This window comes from Heptranchias perlo, chromosome 8 (genome assembly GCF_035084215.1).
Source record: "Heptranchias perlo isolate sHepPer1 chromosome 8, sHepPer1.hap1, whole genome shotgun sequence".
Lineage (NCBI taxonomy): Eukaryota > Metazoa > Chordata > Chondrichthyes > Hexanchiformes > Hexanchidae > Heptranchias > Heptranchias perlo.
Window position 1 is genome coordinate 48,897,432 of NC_090332.1, and position 26,111 is coordinate 48,923,542.

The 26,111-nt window shown below is 44.9% G+C and overlaps 1 protein-coding gene across 1 annotated transcript in view; it reads right to left on the bottom strand.

Moving 5' to 3' along the window:
* The window catches only part of rps6ka2 (ribosomal protein S6 kinase, polypeptide 2), a 594,161-nt gene that overhangs the window by 197,481 nt on the left and 370,569 nt on the right, over nt 1–26,111 (bottom strand). Inside the window, exons 3-4 of the mRNA XM_067989092.1 lie at nt 12,663–12,779; nt 1,977–2,058 (exon numbers count right to left, since the gene is read on the bottom strand). Of these exons, the coding sequence (XP_067845193.1) occupies nt 1,977–2,058; nt 12,663–12,779 (199 nt within the window). The remainder of the gene's footprint in view (nt 1–1,976; nt 2,059–12,662; nt 12,780–26,111) is intronic.

Consider the following 26,111-nt stretch of genomic DNA (forward strand, 5'->3'; position numbering starts at 1 on the left):
GTATTCCAGGTGCGGTCTCACCAATACCTTATATAACTGCAGCAATACCTCCTTGTTTTTATATTCTATCCCCCTAGCAATAAAAGCCAACATTCCGTTGGCTTTCTTGATCACCTGCTGCACCTGCATACCAACTTTTTGATTTTCTTGCACTAGGACCCCCAGATCCCTTTGTACTGCAGTACTTTCCAGTCTCTCGCCATTAAGAAAATAACTTGCTCTCTGATTTTTCCTGCCAAAGTGCATAACCTCACATTTTCCAATATTATATTGCATCTGCCAAATCTCCGCCCACTCACCCAGCCTGTCTATATCCCCTTGCAGGTTTTTTATGTCCTCCTCACTCTCTACTTTCCCTCCCATCTTTGTATCATCTGCAAATTTTGATATGTTGCACTCGGTCCCCTCCTCCAAATCGTTAATATAGATTGTAAAGAGTTGGGGACCCAGCACCGACCCCTGTGGAACACCACTGGTTACTGGTTGCCAGTCCGAAAATGAACCATTTATCCCAACTCTCTGCTTCCTGTTTGATAACCAATCCTCCACCCATGCCAGAATATTACCCCCAATCCCGTGATTTTTTATCTTAAGTAATAATCTTTTATGTGGCACCTTGTCGAATGCCTTCTGGAAGTCTAAATACACTACGTCCACTGGTTCCCCTTTATCCACCCTATACGTTATATCCTCGAAGAACTCAAGCAAATTTGTCAGACATGACTTCCCCTTCATAAAGCCATGCTGACTTTGTCCTATTAAATTATGCTTATCTAAATGTTCCGTTACTGTCTCCTTAATAATAGACTCCAAAATTTTACCCACCACAGATGTTAAGCTAACTGGCCTATAATTTCCAGCCTTCTGCCTACTACCCTTTTTAAATAACGGTGTTACATTAGCAGTTTTCCAATCTGCCGGGACCTCTCCTGAAGATTATATAGGCCTTTTCTGCAGAGTTTCCGCCAAAGTTATTGTGGGAGATTGGAAGAAACCAGGCAGAATAACGCTCAGCGTCGGAGGCAGGAAGTGTTAATTATCCTAATTATAAGAAAGATTGTTTAAACTTTCCTACTTTTACGCCTAGTTTGGAGCTGTTCAACTGTTTTTAGTTTAGGGTAAATCCACCGATCGCACATCCCTTGTGTGGAATCGCTGAATTTACCCTTTTGCTTTAATTTACTTTCCTGTGGTCTGTTGTAGGTGTTGAGGAAGTGGAAGTCAATCATTTGTCTGAATCAGCCAGTCGGACGTTAATAAAAGAAATTTGGGTAGACTGGAATACATTTCAGGTTAATTATAATAAATGAGAATTGTTAAAATGAATGACTGAAAAGTGAGACAGAAGTATTAGACTTACAGGAAGTGCATGCTACATACAAGAATTTTAATATATTACATAGATGTTGTCAAAGTCCTGCAAGAAACAGCTGTACAAATATTTGGTTTAGAACAAGATTGAAGGGTGCGGGGGAAATTATGGACAAAGAAGGTAAAAGCTCTACACGGCACAATGATTCTTATAAAACATAATTATTCTTGTGCTGCTGGAAGCATTGCAACATCATTGGTGTTTTCCCTCAATTATTTTGGTGGGGAAAGGGGTTCGGGAGTAATTCACAGAATTTTATCTGCCTGGAAGTTTTAACTAAGGTTACTCACCTTCACCAGGAGATTCGATACGTTGGAAGAGTCCGTGACAGTGCAAATTGCTGTTGGAAGGAGCAAGTTGGCCTCCTTTTATTCCATAATTTATTGTCTTCCTACATTGGTATTTGTTAAGAAAACTGGAGGTAACAGGGTTGAGCAGTGAATTCTTAAATGGAGAAATAAGAGTCAAGCTCAACACAATTGCAAGCATAACAAAGGACCATCCGACTCAAAGAGCAATGATATGGACTTCTTTGCAATGAGATATGTATCTTGCATATGTAATAACACAACATGTAACAGTGTCTCACTCCTACAGCACTCACCTTTCAGTGTGGCCTTCTTTAGTACCTTCATAGCGTAGAGCTGCCCAGCATCAGAGCCTTTTATTTTCTTAACAAGAAAAACCTTAGGGGAAGAAAATATACAAAAATGTAATGTACATTCCTTTTATGGAGGTGAATAGTGCAAGACTAGTCCTTAAGTGTAGAACGCCTTTCATAAATCAGCCTTTTCTACTTACAAGGATGTTACATAGGAACAGCAAGTTATAGTCCAGCAATTTTATTTTAAATTCACAAGCTTTCGGAGGCTTCCTCCTTCGTCAGGTGAACGATGTGAAAATGAAATCCTCGAAATGAAATCGCATTTATAATTCACAGAACAATGCTTGGTGAGTACAGACAGTTTTTTCAACTGCCCGTTGCCAAGGCAATCAGTGTGCAGACAGACAGGTGTTACCTGCCAGGTCTCACAGAATATACAAATCACCAAAAAAAAACAACAAACAAAAAAAAACAGAGATAGAGAGGTAGAAACATAGAAAAGACAGCAACTGACCCGTTATATTAAAAACAGATAACATTTGTTCGCTGGTGGGGTAACGTGTAGCGTGACATGAACACTAGGAACAGGAGTAGGCCATTCAGCCCCTCAAGCCTGTTCTGCCATTCAGTTAGATCATGACTGATCTGTACCTCAATACCATTTACCCACTTTTGATCCATATCCCTTGATACCCTTACCTAACAAAAATCGATCACTCTCAGTCTTGAAAATTTCAATTGACCCGTAAGGTACAGGATTGTTTTGGGTTTGAGTTAAATGTGATGAACTTTTGACTCTTTGGCTAATGAAAAGAACCCAGCCTGTAAGTTGTTGAACAGACATTGTCAACCATAAACCACAGACTTTTGTCCACTGCTAAGAAAAACAACTAGAAAACAGACATAGAACATAAAAAGGTCACAAATTTGGACACTGCATCAAAAAAAACCTTTTATGGTATTCTGAAGCCATAAGACTAAGCCTCAAAACCGTGTAAAAAGGAGAGTGAACTCTGCTATCATCAGGGGAGGCAACATGAAGAAGACAAGGAAGAATCGCTTTGTTAGACACACCTGGCCCTCCCCAGAACAATGGTCTGGTCAATCCGTGTTCTGAACCGTAGTTGTGAGTATTGATTAGAGCTGTTGCTTATTGTTGTTCAGCAATCGAATAAAGTGCTTTGTAATTTTAATACCAGTTTCTGTGGTTGTCGCGTCCGCTCAAGGTTAGAACTAGTAATTGAAATTAATAATAAGAATCCGACAGTCCCAGCATCCACAGTCTTTTGGGAGAGAGAGTTCCAGATTTCCAGTACCCTTTGTGTAAAAAATGACTTCCTGATTTGCTCCTGGCCTAGCTCTAATTTTAAGATTGTTCTGGATTCCCTCACCAGAGGAAACAGCTTCTCTGTAACTACCCTATTGAATCCCTTTATCATTTAAAACCCCTTAATTAGATCACTCCTAAAGCTACTAAACTCAAAGGAATACAAGTTAAGTTTATGCAACCTGTCCTCATAATGTAACCCTGGTATCATTCTGGTGAATCTGTACTATACCCCCTCAAAGGCCAATATATCCTTCCTGAGGTGTGGTGCCCAGAACTGAATGCAGCACTCCACGTGGGGTCTGACCAAGGCTCTAAACAACTGAAGCATAACTTCATCCCCTTTATATTCCAGCCTCCTTGAGATAAAGGCCAACATTCCATTAGTCTTTTTGATTGCTTTTTGTACCTGTGCAGTAGCTTTTAGTGATTTGTGTGCCTGGACAGCCAAATCCCATTGCTTCTCCACAGTTCCTAGTCTCTCGCCATTAAGAAAATATTCTGATTTGTCTTTCTTGGATCCAAAGTGGATTATCTCACACTTCTCCACACTGAACTCCATCTGGAACAGTTTTGCTCACTTACTGCTGATGTCCATTTGTAACTTCCTACTCCCATCTATACAACTTACTGTGCCTTCTAACTTAATGCCTCCAAACTTGGATATACAACTCTCTATTGCTTTATCCAAGTCATTGATATATACAATGATGAACTCATTCAGTTGTCTTCTGGGGCACAATTGCTGTAAAAAAAAGCACCACCTTACAGAAAAAGCAGCTCTAATAGAAAGCACTTTTATATATCAGCCCTGCGAAAAATGTATCATCTCCCCATTGGGGAACTGAACCCTAGGGGGGAGTTTTAACCCCCAAGGAAGGGTGGGTTGGGGGTGGGTGGGAAGGTAAAAATTGTAAAAATGTCAAACCCGATCCCAACTTGCCCACTTTTAACGGAGGCGGTTCGGGGGGCAGGCTGCATGCCTCCATTTTAACAGCTTTTTATTTTTATCTCATGGGGGCCGGGATTCCTGAGGCTTGTGATTCTCACCAGGTAAGAGGAGGCGAGAAGGGCTGAGTCATCAGCTGAGTGCCTTTATTGCACTGCTTGTGGGCCAAGGGAGCAGAAGTGTTTCCTCCAGGCCCAACAATCTTACCTGCCATGATCGGACCCCCATGATCGGCCGACCCCTCCCGATGTCTCCGACCACCACCCACTGCCGATGACCAACCTCCCCCCGCGATGTCAGACTTACCTGTCATCTGCTCCCCAGCTGCTTTCCCGCCTGACAGACAGCCACCCTGTCAATGTAGCTGGCTGTCATGCCGGAAACCTGCTGAGAAAATTTAAAAGAAGTTCTGCAGCTAAAGTCTGCCAGATGTCCGGGAAACCCATACTACAGGGTTTGGAAACCCTTCCCTAACCCCCCGCTCTCTTCATGGCTCCGAGTAAAAATCCAGGCCCTAGTCTCCCACCTGACAGGCAGGAATACTCACTATTACACTAATAAGGATGTTATCTGTGCTGAGGATTTTATTCAGTTATCTAGTACTTACATGATATTTAAGTCAAGGGGCCACTCAAATAGCTAACTCAGATCAGCCATTTTGCTTTTCTTCAAATCACGCCTGAAGTTCCTTTACTGGATCTCTTTATTCTTCAGCGCTCACTTCCTAACACCTGACCCTCTTGTACCTCATTTCTCCCTTCTTTGCTTTGTATCAGTTTCCTCATTTATTTCCGTTTCGTGAAGTGGCTTGGGACACTTTTTAGTTAAAGGCGTTCGATAAAGGCAAGTTGTTACTGTTGTTACTGCTGCTGTTGTTGTAAATGTGTAACCACTTGGGAAAACACTTAGTGGACAAAACTGTGGCAGATGGGATAGTATGAGGCCATCCACTTTGGACCTAAGAAACATAAATCAGAATATTTTCTAAATGGCGAGAAGCTGGGAACTGTGGAGGAGCAGAGAGATTTAGGGTACAGAAATCATTAAAAGCTAGTAGACAGGTATAAAAAATAATTAACACGGCTAATGGAATGTTAGCCTTTATCTTAAAGGGGCTGGAATACAAAGGGGTGGAAGTTATGTTACAGTTATATAAAGCTCTGGTTAGACCCCATACTGTGTTCAGTTCTGGGCACCACACCTCAGGAGGGATATATTGGCCTTGGAGGGGGTGCAACGCAGATTCACCAGAATGATACAGGGGCTAAAAGGGTTAAATTATGAGGCCAGGTTGCAGAGACTAGGCTTGTATTCTCTTGAATATGGGTGATCTAATTGAGGTGTTTAAGATGATTAAAGGATTTGATAAGGTAGATAGGGAGAAACTATTTCCTCTGGGGAGGGGGGGGGAGTCCAGAACAAGGGGGCATAGCCTTAAAATTAGGCTGTTCAGGAATGATATCAAGAAGCATTTCTTCACACAAAGGGTTGTGGAAATCTGGAACTCTCTCCCCCAAATAGCTGTTGAGGCCAGGTAAATTAAAAATGTTAAAACTGAGATTGATAGATTTTTGTTAGGTAAGGGTATTAAGGATTATGGAATCAGGGCGGGTAGATGGAGTTAAGATACAGATCAGCCATGATCTAATTGAATGGCAGAACAGGCTCAAGGGGCTGAATGGCCTACTCCTGTTCCTGTGTTCCTATGTACTGGCAGGGTATTGTGTTGGTAATGCGAGATACAAACTCCAAAGGTTAAGGTGCAGCAGGTAAATGGAACTGTAAACATTGCCAGGGTGAATTCCGCGAGGATTCTCCCAATGGTCCACCGTACCTTTGGTGGAAGAGACACGGAAATGCTGGAAAAACCACATAAACACCCTTTACACTGTTTTCCAGGGTTTCTGCAGCTCTTCCGCTCTACAGCGGACAAACAGGAGAATCCCCACGGAATATTTGCGAGTGTTTCAAAGGCTGTAATACAGTCACAGACTTTGGCTAACTGTACAAACTGCCTGAGCTTCATTCTCATGGGGGGAATTTTAACCCCCACCCCCCTCACAATGGGTGGGAGAGAGTCGGGTTGGGGGTAAATTGGTAAAAATATGAAACCTGACTCCAACACGCTGCAAACGTGCCTACTTCTGGTTTAACCAAGGCGGGTTTGGGGGATTCCGAGTAACCCGCTCTGGAGAGGCGGGTCAGTGATTTTAATATTTAAATGAGGCTCTGTTCCTCAGATTTTGGGAGCCATTTGAATTTAACGGCTGCTGACTGGCAGGGATCGGGAAATCTGGCAGCTGAAGGGAGACGGGAGCTGTCGGTTCCAGCAGGCAAGTGCTTTTCCAGCACTGTTTGTGGGCTAGGAGGAACAGAGGTACTTCCGCCAGCCCCTTGAGCAAACTTTCTACCACAATCTCTCCCTCCCCACATTTGGCTGACCCCACCCCCAACGATCTTCAGGACCCCTCTTTTCTTCCTCCCCTGAATCTAACCCCCCCAAGATCTCTCTCTCCTCCCCCCATGATCTTTCCCTCCCCACAATCTTTCCCTCCCTCCTTCCTCACTGCTGCGCTCCAAGCACCAACAACCAACCCAACCCCTGATCTTCTCCAATTGCCAGCCATCAATCTGGCTGGTTGCTGGGCGGGAAACAGAGTAAAAAAATTATAATGAGCTCCTGCCATTAAATTCAGCAGGACCTCTGCCTTCTCAGTTTATCCGAGTTTCCCGGCCGCTGACACGCACCCCCGCTCCCTCCCTGCCTCCCCGCCAATGACACAGCCTTGGTTTCTAAGCCTCCTGAAACCTGTGTGTCATGTATGAACCTTGCTCCCAGAAGTTCTATATTCTCCACATTAGAGAATCCTTTCTATATTTGATATTCATATCAGAACTTTGAAAGCTCTTGGGAAGAAAGTACAATTCTTCAGAAAGAAACAAAGTCAGAATTACAGAAAGGCAAAGGACTGTTTGTACAAACTGCGCGCTGCCAGTTTCCAGAGACAGTCCTAGGTTGCTGATTTCAGTCCTACGCTGTCAATGAGAATTAGCTTTAGATAATCTGGTTCATTTCAAAAAGTAATGTGATTTCATGAGGGTTAGATACCACAGCAGGCCAAAAGTGGATCACTGATGCTGCAGAGGAGATGTCTCACTGTCAGGCTTAGTTTGGTAGACATCTTAAGGCGTAATTAGGTTCATATAGAAGATGACAGAATGAGAAATAAATCAAAAGACTGAGAAGAGATGGACCTATTACCAAATAAATAAGTGTATGTGTGTGGTGCGGGGGCAGTGAAAATGAGTGTTATGGAATTATCTCAAAATTCAGGCCTATTCTCATGCTAATATTTCATGAGACGAATTAGGCAGTAATGAATATGAAGACACCCACATGTTGGTTTTTTGACATTTTTTATTTGTGTAACATGAGCGCATGATTCACAATAATCTAGTCTACTTACTTGATGATATACAATGCGACGGTATAGCATTCTGGGGTTGCTACCGCAAACACCTGCCCAGAGAAACAGCAGCCATTGCCATTTTATACATATGTTTACATTTGCCGGCAGCAATGCTGCTTTCTCCAGAACAGTAGGCAAACACCACCTCCTGAAATGGCTCTCTGCTATTTATATTACAGCGCTGTCTCCAAAACTAAGCTGTTGGTGAAGGCAGCCCATAACATAACGGGGTGTCGGTTGATACAGTAGGGTGGATTTTCCTCTTCAGTTATGCTGGTGGGTGACGGGTGGGAAATGAGCCAGCTCCCCACCAACTTCTGAGATTTTCTGTGGGAAGTGGTGTTCCATGAGTACATTGAACAACAACAACAACTTGCATTTATATAGCGCCTTTAACGTAGTAAAATGTCTCAAGGTGCTTCACAGGTGTCTTTACAGACAAAATTTGACATCGAGCCACATAAGGAGATATTATAACAGGTGACCAAAAGCTTGGTCAAAGAGGTAGGTTTTAAGGAGCGACTTAAAGGAGGAGAGGTAGAGAGGCAGAGAGGTTTAGGGAGGGAATTTCAGAGCTTAGGGCCTAGATGGCTGAAGGCAGGGCCGCCAATGGTGGAGCGATTAAAATCGGGGATGCGCAAGAGGCAAGAATTGGAGGAGTACAGAGAACCCGGAGGTTTGTAGGGCTGGAGGAGGTTACATAATTAGGGAGGGGCGAGGCCATGGAGGGATTTGAACACAAGGATGAGAATTTTTAAATTGAGGTGTTGCTGCACTTGGAGCCAATGTAGGTCAGCGAGCACAATGTGGGTAGGCGTTTATGATGAGTGATGCCATCATCACAGCCATAGGATCGCTGGACACAAAGATGCCGGTACTGATACTGGCCTTCAGCGTTGCTCTGGCAAGTAAGGTGATCAATTGCACTCCTGCAGCTTGGAGTTTTAAAGTTTCACATAAAGTTAGGCCTGCTATTCAGCTGCCCACAAGACACTATGCACTCGAGGCCTGCTGCAGCCATTTTCCTCCTGCCACAAAGCAGGCTCCACAGTGGAGGTGGAAGTCCCACCATGAGTCCTTTATAAGTGTCTGTCCAACTTGATTTTCCAATACTTGATGCGCCCAAGTGATCCAGTGAACCTGGGCGCATGGAATACCTATGAAATCTTCCCTATATAGTCCTGGATAGCCAGCTTTTTGGACTGCCTATTCTAGCCTCCAGTTAATTTTATCTAGGGTAGAGCAGGTTATTTCCACATTTTTTAAACTAATCTTAAATGTCTTCCCTGTCTCACTTTAAGGATGTGTAACATGAGGCATCTGCTGATGAAATGCCATCTTGTTCACCTCAAGATTTTTCCTGTTTCAGGTGAGGTCTCCCTTACTTAATATGAATATTCCTTTACATTCCCACTTCCTCCTGCTCCTGTTCTGCCTCCATAATGAGGGCACATACGGAAATGTCCATAGTGAACCTCATGACAGAATTGCGGGAAAAATTTCCTTGCCTGAAACAGCTAAAAGTGCAGAATCCTTTTTTAGATGCAAGAAGATTTTTCTAATTGTTTGAGTCAAAGATGATGCTTCAGATAAAGATTCTGGCCAATTAAAGCCTGTCAATTCAGCCACTTCTTGATAACCTGCCTCTCTTTTCTACAGGCTCAAATTAAGTCAGGTGTAATTCTGATGTAAATGGTGGAAGCTTTGGGACAGCAGCTTCTGTTTACAAACATGCACCACTTTGGGGAGCAGTCACATCTTCTGCCAGAAGCCAATTCTACTGCAATTTAGGCCTAGAAATCCGGGCGTGCCCATCTCTGGGCGCACAGGGGACGCAGGGATCAATCCCCTGATATTGGGCTTCGGACCTTATTGTAATAGAGCCAGCATGGCGCAACAGCCCACCATCGAAGACAGGAGAGGAGTATTGAAAAACTGAGCCACTGCTATCGTTGCAGTGGCCCGGGGTCGGGGGGGGGTGGGGGGGGGGGCGTGAGATAACGCAGAGCGGGGGGCCAGGTCAGGGAGCCTGTAGTCACAGGAGCCGGGTGTTCCACAATCAGGGGTCGGGGCGCCGGCAATCGAGACGGTGGTTAAACATGGGGTCGGGAGGAGCACTCCTGCTCCAAATTCAGGTAAGTTACTCACCTTCTTTGTTACAGGTAATCCCTAGGGCTGCTTTCCCTGAGTGCAGCCCGCAATGACGCTGGCTGCCTCAGGGCAAACCAATCTTGGAGAGGGGACACCAAATAGGCGTTTTGCCCCTTACTTGCATATGCAAAGAGCTGCATAGCCTGCGCCAGGTGTGGGTAAGGATGCCTCTTGTTTGTCGTTACTCAATATGACGGGTGGCATACTGCCGCCATTTTGGGGCCTTAGGTGTCCATGCAGCACCTGAAAACAGGCAATACAATTTCTAGGCTCTAGTGTGTATGTTAGAATGGGTGTAACTCTGGTGTATCTGACTGACATCCCATATTCCGGTCTGTTACGTCAGAATTTGTGTAGAATTTCGGCCCTACCTGTTCACCTGCAGCAGCTTACACAGAGCTGCCAACTTTAAAATCAATATGGAGCCTGGCTGTTTAAATATACTGCTCAGCAAATCAGAACCACATTTCAACAGCCAGACGCTGGATTGATTTTAAATGAAGCTGTTCCACTGAGATCAGCACCGCAGAGACTGCCAACAGGAGGTGAGTACATAAAGAAAGGAGAATTTGCATTTACATAGCACTTCATCATGTTCTCAAGATGTCCCAAAGTGCTTCACAGCCAATAAAGTATTTTTGAAGTGTAGTCACTGTGTCTACCGTGGCTTAGGGGGTTAAATTCTACTTGTTTTACTTGTTAAGTGTTTCCACTTGTGGGGATGTCCAAAACTAGGGGCCATAAATATAAGGTAGCCACTGATAACCCAATAATGAATTCAGGAAAATCTTCTTTATTCGGAGAGTGGTGAGGATTTGGAACTTGCTACCATATGGAGTGGTTGAGGCGAATAGCATAGATGCATTTAAGGGGAAGCTAGATAAATACATGAGGGAGAAAAGAATAGAAGAATATGTTGATAGGGTTAGATAAAGAGGAGGAGGAGGAGGCTCGTGTATAGTATAAACACCGGCATAGACCTGTTGGGCTGAATGGCCTGTTTCTGTGCTGTAAAATTCTATGTAAATTATAAGGACAGGTTGCATAAACTCAGTGGTAGCACTCTCGCCTCTGAGTCAGAAGGCTCTGGGTTCAAGCCCCACTCCAGAGACTTGAGCACATAATCTATGCTGACACTCCAGCGAAGTACTGAGGGAGTGTCGTCTTTCGGATAAAACGTTAAATTGAGGCCCTGTCTGCTCTCGCAGGTGGACATAAATGATCCCATGGCACTATTTTGAAGAAGAGTAGTGGAGTTCTGCTGGTGTCCTGGCCAACATTTATCCCTCAACCAATATCTAAAACAGATTATCTAATTATTTACCTCATTGTAGTTCGTGGGAGCCTGCTGTGTGCAAATTGGCTGCTGTGTTCCCTACATTACAACAGTGACTATACTTCAAAGTATTTCATTGGCTGTAAAGTGCTTAGGGACATGCTGTGGTCATGAAGGGCGCTATATAAATGTAAGTATTTCTTTCTTACCCACTTGGCCAACACCACCTTCACCTGTCTGCTGAATCCTTTACCAACAACAACTGTGAAGAAGCTCTTTAAATGGAATTACAGGAAAAACAAACAGCATTTAAATAATAAAAATTATCATAATAATAATGGCCTGAGACTGGCCTCAGGGTTTTGTATCACCATCCCCAGTACCTACCCCATCACTAATATTTATCTTTAAATTATATTGAGAACAATTTTCAATTTGGCAAGTATAAGGCTTTGCCACCTATTAAAGGGACTGCTTCTTCCTGAAAATGTCTCCAGCAGTCCTCTTGTTGTTTCATCACAAAACACAGAACCAAACTGCCATAAATCACATCACAATGCACCATGAGGGGACTTGCACACATGAGGGGTAATTTTCACTTTTATCGCTGGGTGGAAAATGAGTGACAGTGACCTGGTGTCAATGAAAAAGAAAGTCGGGTGAGGTGTAAGACAGAGTGTCGGATTGTTATCACCTGTTTTCCGCCTGGTGACAAAAGTGAAAATTACCCCCATGATGTTGTGGTGACAAAAATGAAGCTTGGTTTTCATGACTCTTCTTCCTCCCTTGTTCCTGTGTTCATGGGAATTGGGAGGAAAGGAAGGAAGGACAGCATGGCAAGATGGGAATATGGTACCCTATTAACCAACACCACTAAAAATAGATTATCTGGTCATTATTACAATGCTGTTTGTGGGACCTTGCTGTGTGCAAATTGGCTGCTATGTTTCCTACATTACAACAGTGATTACAGTGACTATGCTTCAAAAGTACTTCATTGGCTGTAAAGCACTTTGGGACACCCTGAGGTCATTGAGTAAATGTAAGTATTTCTTTCTTTTTGTTTCTGCTTTTTGAAACTGGATAAAGATACGCATGAGTCAGATTGTATTCTTCTGGCCTTTATTGGTTAGACTTCTTCAGCAGAATTTATAAATCATAAATCCATTCATTATAGAGGGACACACAATTTTGTTACACATAGCACACACAGGAAATCATCCCACAAAATGTGCAGGGGTGAAATTTGTCTTTGGTGTAAGCGCAGGACAGGCGATAAGGAATCGCCAGCCTGTTTTGCACTGCACCCGATTTTCTTTTCCATTAAAATTTTCTTTAAGAAATATAGGTGGGGAAGATTTGGTAACATTCCAATTAGATAAAACTTCAATCAGATGACAAAAAGGTACGTTTTTGAATGTGACATTTATGTGGGGAATATCTTAAACCATTTAATTTTCTAAATGGACTCTTATAATAGAAAGGAACCAAGCAATTCGAGTAATTCACTTACTTTTCCATAGGATCCCTGACCCAGCACTTTGAGCAGCTCAAACTGAGAGGGGTCTGCTTTTTCAAAACCTTCCTTCACGTGGTTGCTGATGTCTATTTCTTTCACAATACCTTCGTCCTGCAGGGAAATATTCACACAAAAGATTACATTAGATGGAGACCCCTCGAAAGAGCAATAAACCTGCACATGATCTTCTTAACCCACATTGGCCCATTTGGACACTGAAGCAATGTTTTTCATACAAGTACCTGGGAACCACTATACACTGTGAAGATTGCTTTTAATTGCCCATTTACACCTGTGATTGTGACCTCAACCTTTCAGTAGTCATGAACTAAACAAACTGACAGAGTCAGAGACCCAGAAATTGGATTGTGCCCGAACTGGGGTGGCGATTCGGGTGCAGCGCACCTAATGAGGCCAACGGCAGGACTATGGCAAATTGGTCTGCCGGCCTCATTTGTTTATTACTGGCAAGCTGCGGGCGCCAGGCAACTCACCGGTCACAGGGGGCAGAAAGATCGGCTGGCGTACCCGCTGACCGAGGACCTAAGGTGAGTCTAGTGGGGGGGGGGGCAATCTGGAGGGGGGGGGCGAGCAATGACGCAGTTTTGATGAGGAGTTGGGAGATAAGTTTTTAAAAATTTACTTTTTTGGTGGCAGCCTCCAGTGGTCCTTTTAAGGATGCTGGTTAGGCCTCACGTAGACCAGGTAATGTTGAGTGCAGCAGGTCCGACGCTTGCTGCGTTCAGGGTAAACCAATTTCCAGCTTGTGTCCTCAAACAGACATTAGGGCACTTATTAGCATATTCAGGGGGCCTAATGCCTTTTTTTAGGCAGTCACCAGGGACGCTATTTCGGCACGGGAGATTGTCCTCTTAAATTTGTCCTCTTTGCATCTGTTTTCTGCCCAGAAAATGAGCGCAACAAAGTCCACATTCACCCCCAGTATCTTTTCCTCAATACAGGGAGTTCTGGAGAATGGGTCAGGAGGCTTACTGAGCATGGTGGGTGGAGAGCAACAAGGTCTTTCTTTGAAACAAAATATGCTCTCAGTGTAATTTCCATTGAGTAAAGAAAATACTTGATCCTAGTCAGGCCTGGCTACAGAGCTATATCTTGCATGCTTTCACTGATGTAAAGAAATGGGAACAGGTTCCACAACATAGGGACTCATTAGCTACTCCTACACATTGCTTGATGACTCTGATAAATACAATCACAAATCTATTCACATACGTAGCACTGTCATAGAATCATAGAATGGTTACAGCAAAGAAGGAGGCCATTCAGCCCATCGAGCCTGTGCCGGCTCTCTGTAAGAGCAATCCAGTTAGACCCATTCCCCCACTCTTACCCCGTAGCCCTGCAAATTTTTTCCTTTCAAGTACTTACCCAATTCCCTTTTGAAAACCATGATTGAACCTGCCTCCACCACCCCCCCAGGCAGTGCATTCCAGATCATGACTACTCGCTGTGTAAAAAGGTTTTTCCTCATGCCGCCTTTGGGTCTTTTGCCAATCACTTTAAATCAATGTCCTCTGGTTCTTGACCCTTCCGGCAATGGGAACAGTTTCTCTCAATCTAGACCCTTCATGATTTTGAACACTTCTATCAAATCATGATTTTGAATATCTCTATCAACTTCTATCAAATCTCCTCTCAACCTTTTCTGCTCTAAGGAGAACAACCCCAGCTTCTCCAGTCTATCCACATAACTGAAGTCTCTCTTCCCTGGAATCATTCTAGTAAATCTCTTTTGCACCTTCTCTAAGGCCTTCACATCCTTCCTAAAGTGCGATGCCCAGAACTGGACACAATACACCAGTTGTGACCAAACCAGTGTTTTATAAAGGTTCATCATAACCTCCTTGCTTTTGTACTCTATGCCTCTATTTATACAGCCCAGGATCCCATATGCTTTCTTAACTGCTTTCTCAACCTGCCCTGCCACCTTCAAAGATATGTGCATGTATACACCCAGATCTCTCTGTTCCTGCACTCCTATTAGAATTGTACCATTTAGTTTATATTGCCCATAGGGGTCATAGGGGTTCAGATTCTCTTGTGCCTTTGCAGCAATAACCCAGCACATTGGCAATGGGATAATTGGGTGTATTTCCTCATTCTTTATTTGCTCTGGGGAAGCAACAGTGAACATTTAAAGAAATAATTCATAATTCTCAATGAATGTACATTCCCTTGAGGAATAAAAACTCCACGGGAAAAATGATCCAACCGTGGCTAACTATAGAAGTTAAGGATAGTATTAGATTAAAAGAAGAGGCTTACAATGTTGCCAAAAGGCGTAGTAAGCCTGAGGATTGGGAGGGCTTTAGAAATCAGCAAAGGATGATCAAGAAATTGATAAAAAGGGAGAAAATTGAATATGAGAGTAAACTAGCAAGAAATATAAAAACAGATTGTAAGAGCTTCTACAAGTATGTAAAAAGGATTTGATCAGCAAAGTAAACGTGGGTACCTTAGAGGCTGAGACAGGAGAAATTATAATGGGGAATAAGGAAATGGCAGAGACGTTAAACAAATATTCTGTATCTGTCTTCACAGTAGAAGACACAAAAAACCCCACAAATAATGGGGAACCAAGGATCTAATGAGAGTGAGGGACGTAAAGGAATTAAGATTAGTAATGAAAAAGTACTGGAGAAGTTAATGGGACTAAAAGTTGACAAATTCCCTGGAACCGATGGCCTACATCCTAGGATTTTAAAAGAAGTACTGCAGAGATAGTGGGTGCATTGGTTTTGATCTTCCAGAATTCCCTAGCTGCTGGTCCCCATGGAAGGTAGCAAATGTATCCCCGCTATTCAAGAAAGGAGAGAGAGAGAAAACAGGGAACTACAGGCCAGTTAGCCTGACATCAGTGGTAGGGAAAATGCTAGAATCTATTATTAAGAACGTAGTAACAGGGTACTTAGAAAATCATAATATAATTAGGCAGCGTCAACACGGTTCTATGAAAGGGAAATTGTGTTTGACAAATCTATTAGAGTTTTTTGAGGACGTAATCAGCAGGGTAGATAAACGGGAACCAGTGGATGTAGTATATTTGGATTTTCAAAAGGCATTCGATAAGGTGCCATATAAAAGGTTGTTATGCAAGATAAGGGATCATGGGATCGGGGGTAATATATTAGCATGGTTTGAGGATTGGTTAATGGACAGAAAACAGAGAGTACGAATAAATGTTTCATATTCGGATTGGCACATTGTAACGAGTGGGGTGCAAGGTGGGAAAGTAAGCTGTGGGGACGATGCAAAGAGGCTGCAAAGGGATATAGACAGGTTAAGTGAGTGGGCGAGAAGGTGGCAGATGGAATATAATGTGGGGAAATGTGAAATTATCCACTTTGGAAGCAAGAATAAAAAAGCAGAATATTTTTTAAAAGGTGAGAGACTAAGAAATGTTGGTATTCAGAGGGATTTTGGTGTCCTTGTACACGAATCACAGAAAGTTAACATGCAGGTACATTTAGGAAGGCAAATGGTATGTTAACCATTATTGCAAGGGGTTTGGAGTATAAGAGTAAGGAGGTCTTGTTGCAATTATATAGGGCTCTGGTGAGACCTCACCTGGAGTACTGTGTATAGTTTTGGTCTCCTTACCTAAGGAAGGATATACTTGCCTTAGAGGGGGTGCAACAAAGGTTCACTAGATTAATTCCTGGGATGAGAGGGTTGTCCTATGAGGAGAGATTGAGTAAAATGGGCCCATATTCTCTGGAGTTTCGAAGAATGAGTAGTGATCTCATTCAAATACACAAAATTCTTGGAGGGCTTGACAGAGTCGATGCTGAGGAGCTGTTTCCCCTGGCTGGAGAGACTAGAACTAGAGTCATAGGCCCCGATGCTGGAGTGGAGGCGGGATGGCAGCAGGGGCAGGGGGTGGGTAATGGGGCGCGTGGGTAATCCGCCCAATCAAAAATGTCCCTTTCGCACGCGATCGCGAGTCAATTGGAGCCATTTAACGTGGCTTCCGGGTTTGCCATTCGAAAGCTGCGCAGCGGGCGGACTGCGCACCCGCACCACAGGCTGTCAGCTGGAGGAATTCTATTTAAAGGGGCAGTCCTCCAATGGCTTCTCCTGGAGCAAGCACCCACACACCACAATGGAGCAGCACAGGGGCAAGGCTGCTCCAAGGTGTAACGATGCCTCACTCCAGGTGCTACTGAACGGGGTGAGGAGGAGGAGGGATCTGTTTTACCCGGCGGACGGGAGGCAGTGCCCTGCCTCTGCCACCAACAAGGCCTGGCTCGAAGTGGCAGAGGAGGTCACCAGCAGCAGCAACATCTCCCGCGCCTGGGTCCAGTGCAGGAAGCGCTTCAATGATCTAACTAGATCAGTCAAACTGAGTACACTTACTGATTCTCCTACATTCTGTCTTCCACATCACCGCCCCCACCCCCCAATTCATTCTGCACTGCCAACACTACTCATCACATCACTCCTCACACCCACTTAAGGCTCATCCTCAACTTACCTACACTTCCTCACCACTTCCTCACCTTCCCATTACTCATCCCACCACTACCATTGGAGGACTGCCCCTTTAAATAGAACTCCTCCAGCTGACAGCCTGTGGTGCGGGTGCGCAGTCCGCCCGCTGCGCAGCTTTCGAATGGCAAACCCGGAAGCCACGTTAAATGGCTCCAATTGACTCGTGATCACGTGCGAAAGGGACAATCCTCATCTAATGTCATGGCTCTGTCTCATACTCACCCTCTGATGCATCTCTTTCATGGTCAGCCGCACCCAAACCAATGCATTCATCGGTTGGCCACGTCACCATCACCCACTCACGCATCTGTACTTTCTCCCCTTATAGGAGAAGAGAGCTCAGAATGCACGGAAGGGGGCAAGGACCAGAGGGGGGCCACAGCAAATCGTTGTCCTCATAGACGCGGAGCAGGAGGCCCTGGAGCTCAGCCGAACCCTCGAGTGCCTGTCCATCGGGGACGCCGAGACTGGCACCTGACAAACGTCTGGTGACATAACTTTAACATTCAGCACACATAATATGAATTGATGTTAACATGCCTTGCCATCTTCAGCAGCTCAGTATGCTTATCGCAACATGACACATCTGTGATGATGCTTAATATTGCCTTCTGTTCTCTTACAGGGCTTCAGCAACCGCTGTGACGTCAGAGGGCGATTCCTTAGAGGACCTGCCGGCCTCTGAGGGTGCACCGTCATATCTTAGCGAGCCATCCACCAGCACAGAAATTCACACCTCGGTGGGCCCTGGTCCTCAGTTAGTTGTGGTTGCACCTGGTGAGTGACCACACACGTGAGCACAAGCAGACACTGGTGGCAGGAGCAGCTGCGAAGAGTCCACGTCGGTGGGAGCACTCCCCTCCAGGCTCTGCTCAGCTGGACACAGATGCTGAATCCTGGGAGCCATCCTTTAAAAGGAAAATGATCAAGAGACAGCAGCGCATTTGCGAGGTGCTGGAACAGGTGCCACGCACATTATCCACAATGGCGCAGAGAATGGAGGAGTCCAACTCCTGCACGAGTGGAATGGTGGCACAGTTACGGGAGGGAATCTCTGAAGTAATGTCACAGGGACGTGAGGGAATCTCTCAGATAGTGTCACATGGATGTGAGCAACTCTCTGAGATAGTGCACAGGGACATGAGGGAATCTCTCAGATAGTGTCACAGGGATGTGAGCAACTCTCTGAGATAGTGTCACGGGTGAGTGCAGGAATGTCTGCGATGGAGGGAAGGCTAGCCTCCATTGAGCTTCAAACACAGCTCACAAATGAGTCCATTCAGGCCCTGACAACAGACATTCGGACTCAGGGTGAACAACATTCTGCCGCCTTAAACAGGCAGGCAGATACATTAGCTCTGGCCTTACAAGGCTTCACACATGTCCTCCAAACTGTTGTCCAGCAGAGTGGTACGAGTGATGTGGGCCTGGCCTAGGGGAGGGATGATGGTGAAAGGGGACATGGAAGTGGGGACGCCACTCAAAGCACTCCCACGTCTCACCCATCGCCTCCCTCTCAACCAGTACCCGCAATGCTGCCTCCACTCCAGGTGGCCGAGTCTGCCCCTGCACAGGTGCAGGTGGAGCAGTCTTTGGAGAGGCCCTCACGGGCACCGCAACCCAGAGGGCGTAGGCCCAAAGCATCTAAGTGGTCAGGCTATGAACAAGAGCCACTACCTCTGCTGCAGCCACAGGGGATGCACCACGTAGAAGTAGTCGGAAGCGAAAGGCGAAGGTTTTGTAAGCACAAAGGGGATGCACAAGGGTGTTTGGCAGTTGGTCATATTTTTTATTTATATTAGCTGTTCGTTAAACTCACATTAAATATTACGATTGTCACCACTATTGCCACATCTTGGCCATTCTTGACTGGCTTTTGTAATTGGGCCCTTTCATGAGGTTCACCATGAACGGTGACACTTGATGCCACCCACTGGATGACTTTACAGTGGGCGTATGTGTAGTTGCAGGACTGTTTTGTGCAGGGAGTGGTGGGGGGGGGGGATGCGGCCAGTGTGGGCACTGCTCTTTCCAGGTGGTGTGAGGACTGGACACTTCACACTGTCTGATGTTAGGAGAACCATTCACATATCAGTGACTCTCTGGCCTCACGAGCAGCCAGGTGAGCCGCTGCTCTGCCCATGGGTTCCTCCTCCTCCTCCTCAATGTGGTTGGCAGATGTGGATGGGGCCTCCTCAAGCCGCCCCCCTCTCTGTTGTGCCTTGTTGTGCAGGGGACAACACACGACTATAATGCGTCCCACTCTTTCTGATGCGTATGGAAGCGCTCCCCCAGAACAATCAAGGCACCTAAATTGTATCTTGAGCAGCCCTACAACATGCTCAATTATAGACCTGGTGGCGATGTGGCTGTCGTTATATCGACGCTGTTGCTCGGTGATGGGGTTCCTCTGAGATGTCATGAGCCATGTGTGCAGGGGGTCATAGAGTCATAGAGTTATACAGCACGGATTAGAGGCCCTTCGGCCCATCGTGTCCGCGCCGGCCATCAGCCCTGTCCGCCTGGCTAAGGTCGTCCATCGGGAAGTTGACGTAGTGCGAGGCCCTGCAAAACAAGCCGTTGTTGACCTGCCTTATGCACTTGTGTGCAGACGACTGAGGGACCCCGGCAATGTCCCCGGTGGTATTCCTTCTCCCCGAGGAGCCAGTCCTTAAGGGTGTTTGGTGTGTGGTAGAGGGGTGGGATGTGATACTTTACACAGTTGTTGAGATGTTGAGGGGTGGGATGTTGGATTCCTGGAGGATGAAGGAATCATGGCAGCTGCCAGGTGGCGCAGACGTGAAGGAATCTCTTGTGGTGGTCACAAACAATAAATGGGCAATAAATGCTTGCCTCGCCAGTGATGCCCACATCCCATAAACAAATTTAAAAAAACGAGCTGATTGTTGATGGAGTGATAGCCCTTCCTGTTGATGAACAGCCCTGGCTCGTGTGGAGGTGCTCGTATTGCTATATGAGTGCAATTGATTGCACCCTGCACCCGTGAGAAGCCAGCCACCGAGTGGAATCTCACTGCCCTCTCCGCCTGGCTAAGGTCGTCCATCGGGAAGTTGACGTAGTGCGAGGCCCTGCAAAACAAGCCGTTGTTGACCTGCCTTATGCACTTGTGTGCAGACGACTGAGGGACCCCGGCAATGTCTCCGGTGGCACCCTGGAATGATCTGGTGGCAAAGAAGTTGAGGGCAGTGGCGACTTTGACAGCAATAGGTAAGGAGATGCTGCTCGGCCCAGCCGGGAGCAGCTCAGCATGAAGGAGGCTGCAGATGACTGCGACTACCTTGAGACTGACTCTGAGACTCCATATGCACTGCTCCTCAGAGAGGTCCAGGAAGCTGAGCCTCGGTCTGTAGACCCTGTTGCGAGGGTAGTGCCTCCTGCGACGTTGCTCTCTTGTTGACCCCTGTGCTCTTGCGCAGGTGCCTGTGGCGCAGCACTGTGTTGTGGAGCTCCAAGTGACGGAGGTGGACGCCGTGCCTGGCGAGGCTGGTGATGTTGCTCATCCTCGGATGTAGTGGTGAGTGCAGCCATGGCGCCCCCCCATTCTGACGGTGTGAGTTTAAGGTGGTCCACAAAGTAGTTAAATATGTTTGAACAGAAGACTTTTGTGTGGAAAGTAAGAATTTTCAGTGAAAACACAAAGATCTTGCAGCCAAAACTTTGTCTTAAAGAACTGAGTGCCCTGCTGCAATAAGTGACCTTTTCTCCCCATTTGTCAAATAAGCATTTGAATGTCTCACTGGCTGCTGGCTGAAACACGTCTGTTGCAACGTGGAGTATTTCCCACAGCACGGGAAACACGCTGAGGATGCTTCAAAATTGCACCCCTGCCTCAAAGTGGAGAAAATTAAGTTCTTCAAGTACTTAAACTATCTCAACAACTGTGTAAAGTATCACCCTGCCGGCTTTAATTGCCGGTAGGACTTCCGCATTCAGGAGCCGCGTGCGCACCCAGACGCGTCAGTAGGAAACCCGGAAGTCTGCGGGTTGGAGCTGGGTTCCGAACCCGAATGGGATTTCCCCGATTTTCGGAGCCCCGCCCCTAATGCACCTGCAATTTCCTGGGAAGATTGAGCCCATAGTCTCAGGATAAGGGGTCAGCCATTTAAGACTGAGATGAGGAGAAATTTCTTCACTCAGAGTGGCGTGAATCTTTGGAATTCTCTACCCCAGAGGGCTGTGGATGCTCAGTCGTTGAGTATATTCAAGACTGAGATCAATGGATATTTGGACACTAAGGGAATCAAGGGATACGGGATAGGGTGGGAAAGTGGAGTTGAGATAGAAGATCAGCCATGATCTTATTGAATGGTGAAGCAGGCTCAAGGAGTCATATAGCCTACTCCTGCTCCTATTTCTTATGTTCTTATATTCTTATTTTCTCATGGTCTGTGCCATCTTGTTAGCACTTCGAAAGTTTGTACATGGATATCAAGGGATTGGCTGTTAGGTGATCGGTTTTGCAATTTTTCATTTTTGTAACTGTTGGTCCAATTTCCCTGGTATTCAGTCTGGTTTCCTTGGAATTCTAGTAACCGTGTTCTTCATTTTAGATTCCTTAGCAGTTCTAAGGCTATAAGTCCATCCATTTTGAGTTCCCTGGAGAGGGAATTTCATAGGTTCTCTGAATGTCTGGAAAAGTTAGTATTTATTTTTCAAAGTTTGGAATGAGGTGTGCTGAATTTTGGCAGCTCACAAGATAAATACAGATAAATACATATGTGAAGGTCCACCTTAGCACAACCAACCAGAAAAAAAACTACAGCACCCTGCCCTCCCACTCCCCTAAGATGACATCCAAGTGGTTCTTGTATTACTTTAAGATTATTGTCTCCACGACTCTTTCTGGAAGCCTATTCTCTATGTACAGAAAATCTTTATGCATCAGTCCTAGATTTACCTTTCAGCTGTTTGAACCTTTATTTCACTATTATAGTTTACCTAGAAAGAGGGCTCCCATATTTCTATACCATTTAATACCTTGTAGATTCCTAGAATGTCCCCACTCAGTTACCTTCTTTCAAGATTAAAAAGCCCAGTTTTTCCAGGCTTCCTCACAGGTCAGTTCTCTGAAGCTGGGAAGCAGCTCCGTTGCCTGAATGTCCCCTATGTTTCTTGGTGATGAAACTGGACTTAAGAGGAAGGAGGAGTCTCAGCAGAGCACTGTACAATTTCAGTATAATACCCTCTAATTCAGCATGTTTTCCCATAGTGACGACATGTTAAATGCCAATTCTACTAACACCCCCATTACACTTTCAATCTCTCTTTCAGCTATTTCTACACCATTCATGGAGTGAGTATTAAATATTCTTGTTGCACGTACTTCTTGGGGTAGATATCAACTAGTTAGTGACCCCTCTCACTGTTCCACCCCTTTTCTTTGGTACTTTCACTAATCAGTTGATTTTTGGGTCATGTCATAAAAGGAAAAATGAAAGAATGAATCCCTCAGAAAACTGTATATTTTTGGATGGCTATGGGAATGTTTTGATCTCAGTAATTGCCTTGCAGCTTAAGGGGGCCCTCTCATGACAAGGTGCCTGGAAAACCTTTTCCTGTTCAGGGAAGGAGGCAACCATTGTTTGTCATGCTACCATAATGCACAAGTAAGGCAATAACTGGTTCTCAAACGACAAAAGATTTACTAAACTTTAAAGACATTTTATGTATACAATGATACCCAATTCATTGAGGCAGCTACATGCCAGTTTAACCGATAAGTTGGTCACAAACTGACTTGGGCAGTTAGAGATTTTTCAGTTTAGGTACTCATGGTTCAGGATTGGATGATCTTAAAAGTTCTTAACCCAGCAATTACTGTTGGCGATCTGAGCAGAAAAATGCTTGACGTATTTGAATAATAATGCATACCTAAAGAATAAGCACTTGGGCTGTTGCAGCCTGGGGAACCAAAACCCCAGCATGAGTCAAAGCCTTCAGGAAAGGTGGGGCGGGGGAGAAAATGGGGTGGAGTGAGGGGGAGAAGGACATAGCAGGAAACAAAACAGTATCGACAACATTGACTTTTATCGCAGCTAATCTCAGATTCCTACAGTGCACCCCGATGGATTCTCAGAGTTAATACGCTGGTTGGTGCTGGTTTTCACCATTTCAAATAGTATACATCGCATATACAGGGCTAATTAATGCACCATCATTTGTTAATATTTTTAATGAATATAAGTCAGTATGTATTATTGAATAACTCATCTAATAAGTTATTTGCAGATATTACAAATGTCTTTGTTGAGCATAAATGTGAGTTTGATCTTTGAAAGTTCCTCAATTTTAATGGGTTAACATTTCTCTAGTGTAATTCAGGACATTGAAGGAACATTGCTGTTTGGTAAACTCCCTTATCATTCCCAGGCTAGCAGACAGGTGACAGCATGGTGACACAGTCAGCACCCAACTGAGCCACTGCATTACCAATTGCATATTCCACTATTATTTTTCCCATTTATGAAAAGGATGCATTAAAATCGACAGACATAAACCAAAACTGCATTTGCTACATTTCCTCAGTGATCATAATGATTTTAGAGCAAAGTTCTCAGAACAGGCTGCTCTTCGCTTTGCCAGGCATTAAATCTGCCCAAGGAATCTTCTGTGAAACAATTCTCCTAATGTGGCAGTCCATTCATCTGAAATGATTCATAATCTTAAACTTTGGAAAGGGGAGGTATTTGCTGAATAGTTACTAATGTGCCTCTGTCTTTCTTTATAGTTTATGGCATGCATCAGCTTGGCTTAATTGGGAGCACAGCTCCATTTGAGTTAGAAGGTTGTTTGTTAAACCCCACTCGAAAATTTGAAAACATACATTAAGCTGACTCTCCGAGTTGGTGCTGAAGAAGCGTTGCATTAATGCCACCCCTCAGATGAGACATTAACCTTGTGGTTCAGGCGGTTCACAATCAGGCACTCCCAGCTTTGAGCCACGCTCAAATGGAGCAGGGGTCAGAGACAGAGCTGCAATAATGTAGTCCATATTCTCCAATCCGCATTCCCGTTCAAGTGCAGCTCAATGCTGGGAGTGCAGGATTGCCTAATATACCTGCTGATGTCCTGGACAACATTCCTTCCTCAACCAACACCACCAAAACAGATATGAGGTGTTTCTGACAGTTGTGACAAGATACTATATAATTGCAAGTTTTTCTTTCTTTCATGTCTGTAGCTTAATGTCATATGATTTGCTCATTAGTAGTTATCAAGGATGCTTTTTAAAAGTTCACAAGCTTGAGGCAATAATTACTGATATACTGACACTGATTTTTCAATGATATCTGCAGGATGCGAGCAGATACTTAAGGAGAGATCTTATGAATGTTGGCTCCCTAAGCAGAGCTTTGGTTGCCGGGAGCGCATAATAGGAAATTCATAGAATCATAGAATGGTTACAGCAAAGAAAGAGGCCATTCAGCCCATCGAGCCCGTGCTGGCTCTCTATAAGAACAATCCAGTTAGTCCCATTCTCTCGCTCTTTCCCTGTAGCCCTGGAAATTTTTTCCTTCAAGTATTTATTCCTTTCAAAATTCCTTTTTGAAAGCCACAATTGAATCTACTTCCACCACCCTTTCAGGCAGCGCATTCCAGATCATAACTACTCGCTGCGTAAATAAGTTTTTCCTCATGTCATTTTAGGTTCTTTTGCCAATCACATTAAATCTGTGTCCTCTGGTTCTTGACTCTTGATGGAGTGGGCGGAAAAGTGGCAAATGGAGTTCAACCCGGAGAAGTGTGAGGTAATGCACTTAGGGAGGACAAACAGTAAAAGGGAATACGCAGTAAACGGGAATATATTGAGAGGGGTAGAGGAAGTAAGAGACCTAGGAGTGCATGTGCACAGGTCCCTGAAGGTGGCAGTACAGGTAGGTAAAGTTGTGAAGAAGGCATACGGAATGCTCTCCGTTATTAGCCAAGGTATAGAATACAAAAGCAGGGATGTAATGATGGAACTGTATAAAATGCTGGTAAGGCCACAGCTGGAGTATTGTGCGCAGTTCTGGTCACCACATTACAGGAAGGACGTAATTGCTCTGGAGAGAGTGCAGAGAAGATTTACAAGAATGTTGCCAGGGCTTGAAAATTGCAGCTACGAGGAGAGATTGGATAGGCTGGGGTTGTTTTCCTTGGAGCAGAGGAGGCTGAGGGGAAACTTGATTGAGGTGTACAAAATGATGAGGGGCCCAGATAGAGTAGACAGGAAGTACCTGTTTCCCCTAGCAGAGAGTTCAAGAACTAGAGGACATAGATTTAAGCTGATTGGCGGAAGGATTAGAGGGGACATGAGGAAAAACTTTTTTACCCAGACGGTGGTGAGTGTACGGAATTCACTGCCTGAATTGGTGGTAGAGGCAGGGACCCTAAACTCTTTAAAAAAGTACCTGGACCTGCACCTAAAGTGCTGTAAGCTGCAGGGCTACAGACTGGGTGCTGGAAGGTGGGATTAGAATGGGCACCTGGTTGTTCTTCGAGCCGGCACGGACACGATGGGCCGAATGGCCACCTTCTGTGTTGTATCTTTTCTATGGTTCTATGGTCTTCCAACAAAGGGAACAGTTTCTCTTTATTTACTTTATCTAAATCCTTCATCATTTTGAACACTTCTATCAAATCTCCTCTCAACTTTCTCTGCTCTCAGAACAACAGCCCCAGCTTCTCCAGTCTATCCACGTAACGGAAGTCCCTCATCACTGGAACCATTCTAGTAAATCTTTTCTGCACCCTCTCTATGCCCAGAATTGGACACAAAACTCCAGTTGTGGCCGAACCAGTGTTTTATATAGGTCCAGCATAACTTCCTTGCTTTTGTACTCTATGCATCGATTTATAAAGTCCAGGATCCCATATGCTTTTTAACCACTTTTTCAACCTGTCCTGCCACCTTCAAAGATTTGTGCATAT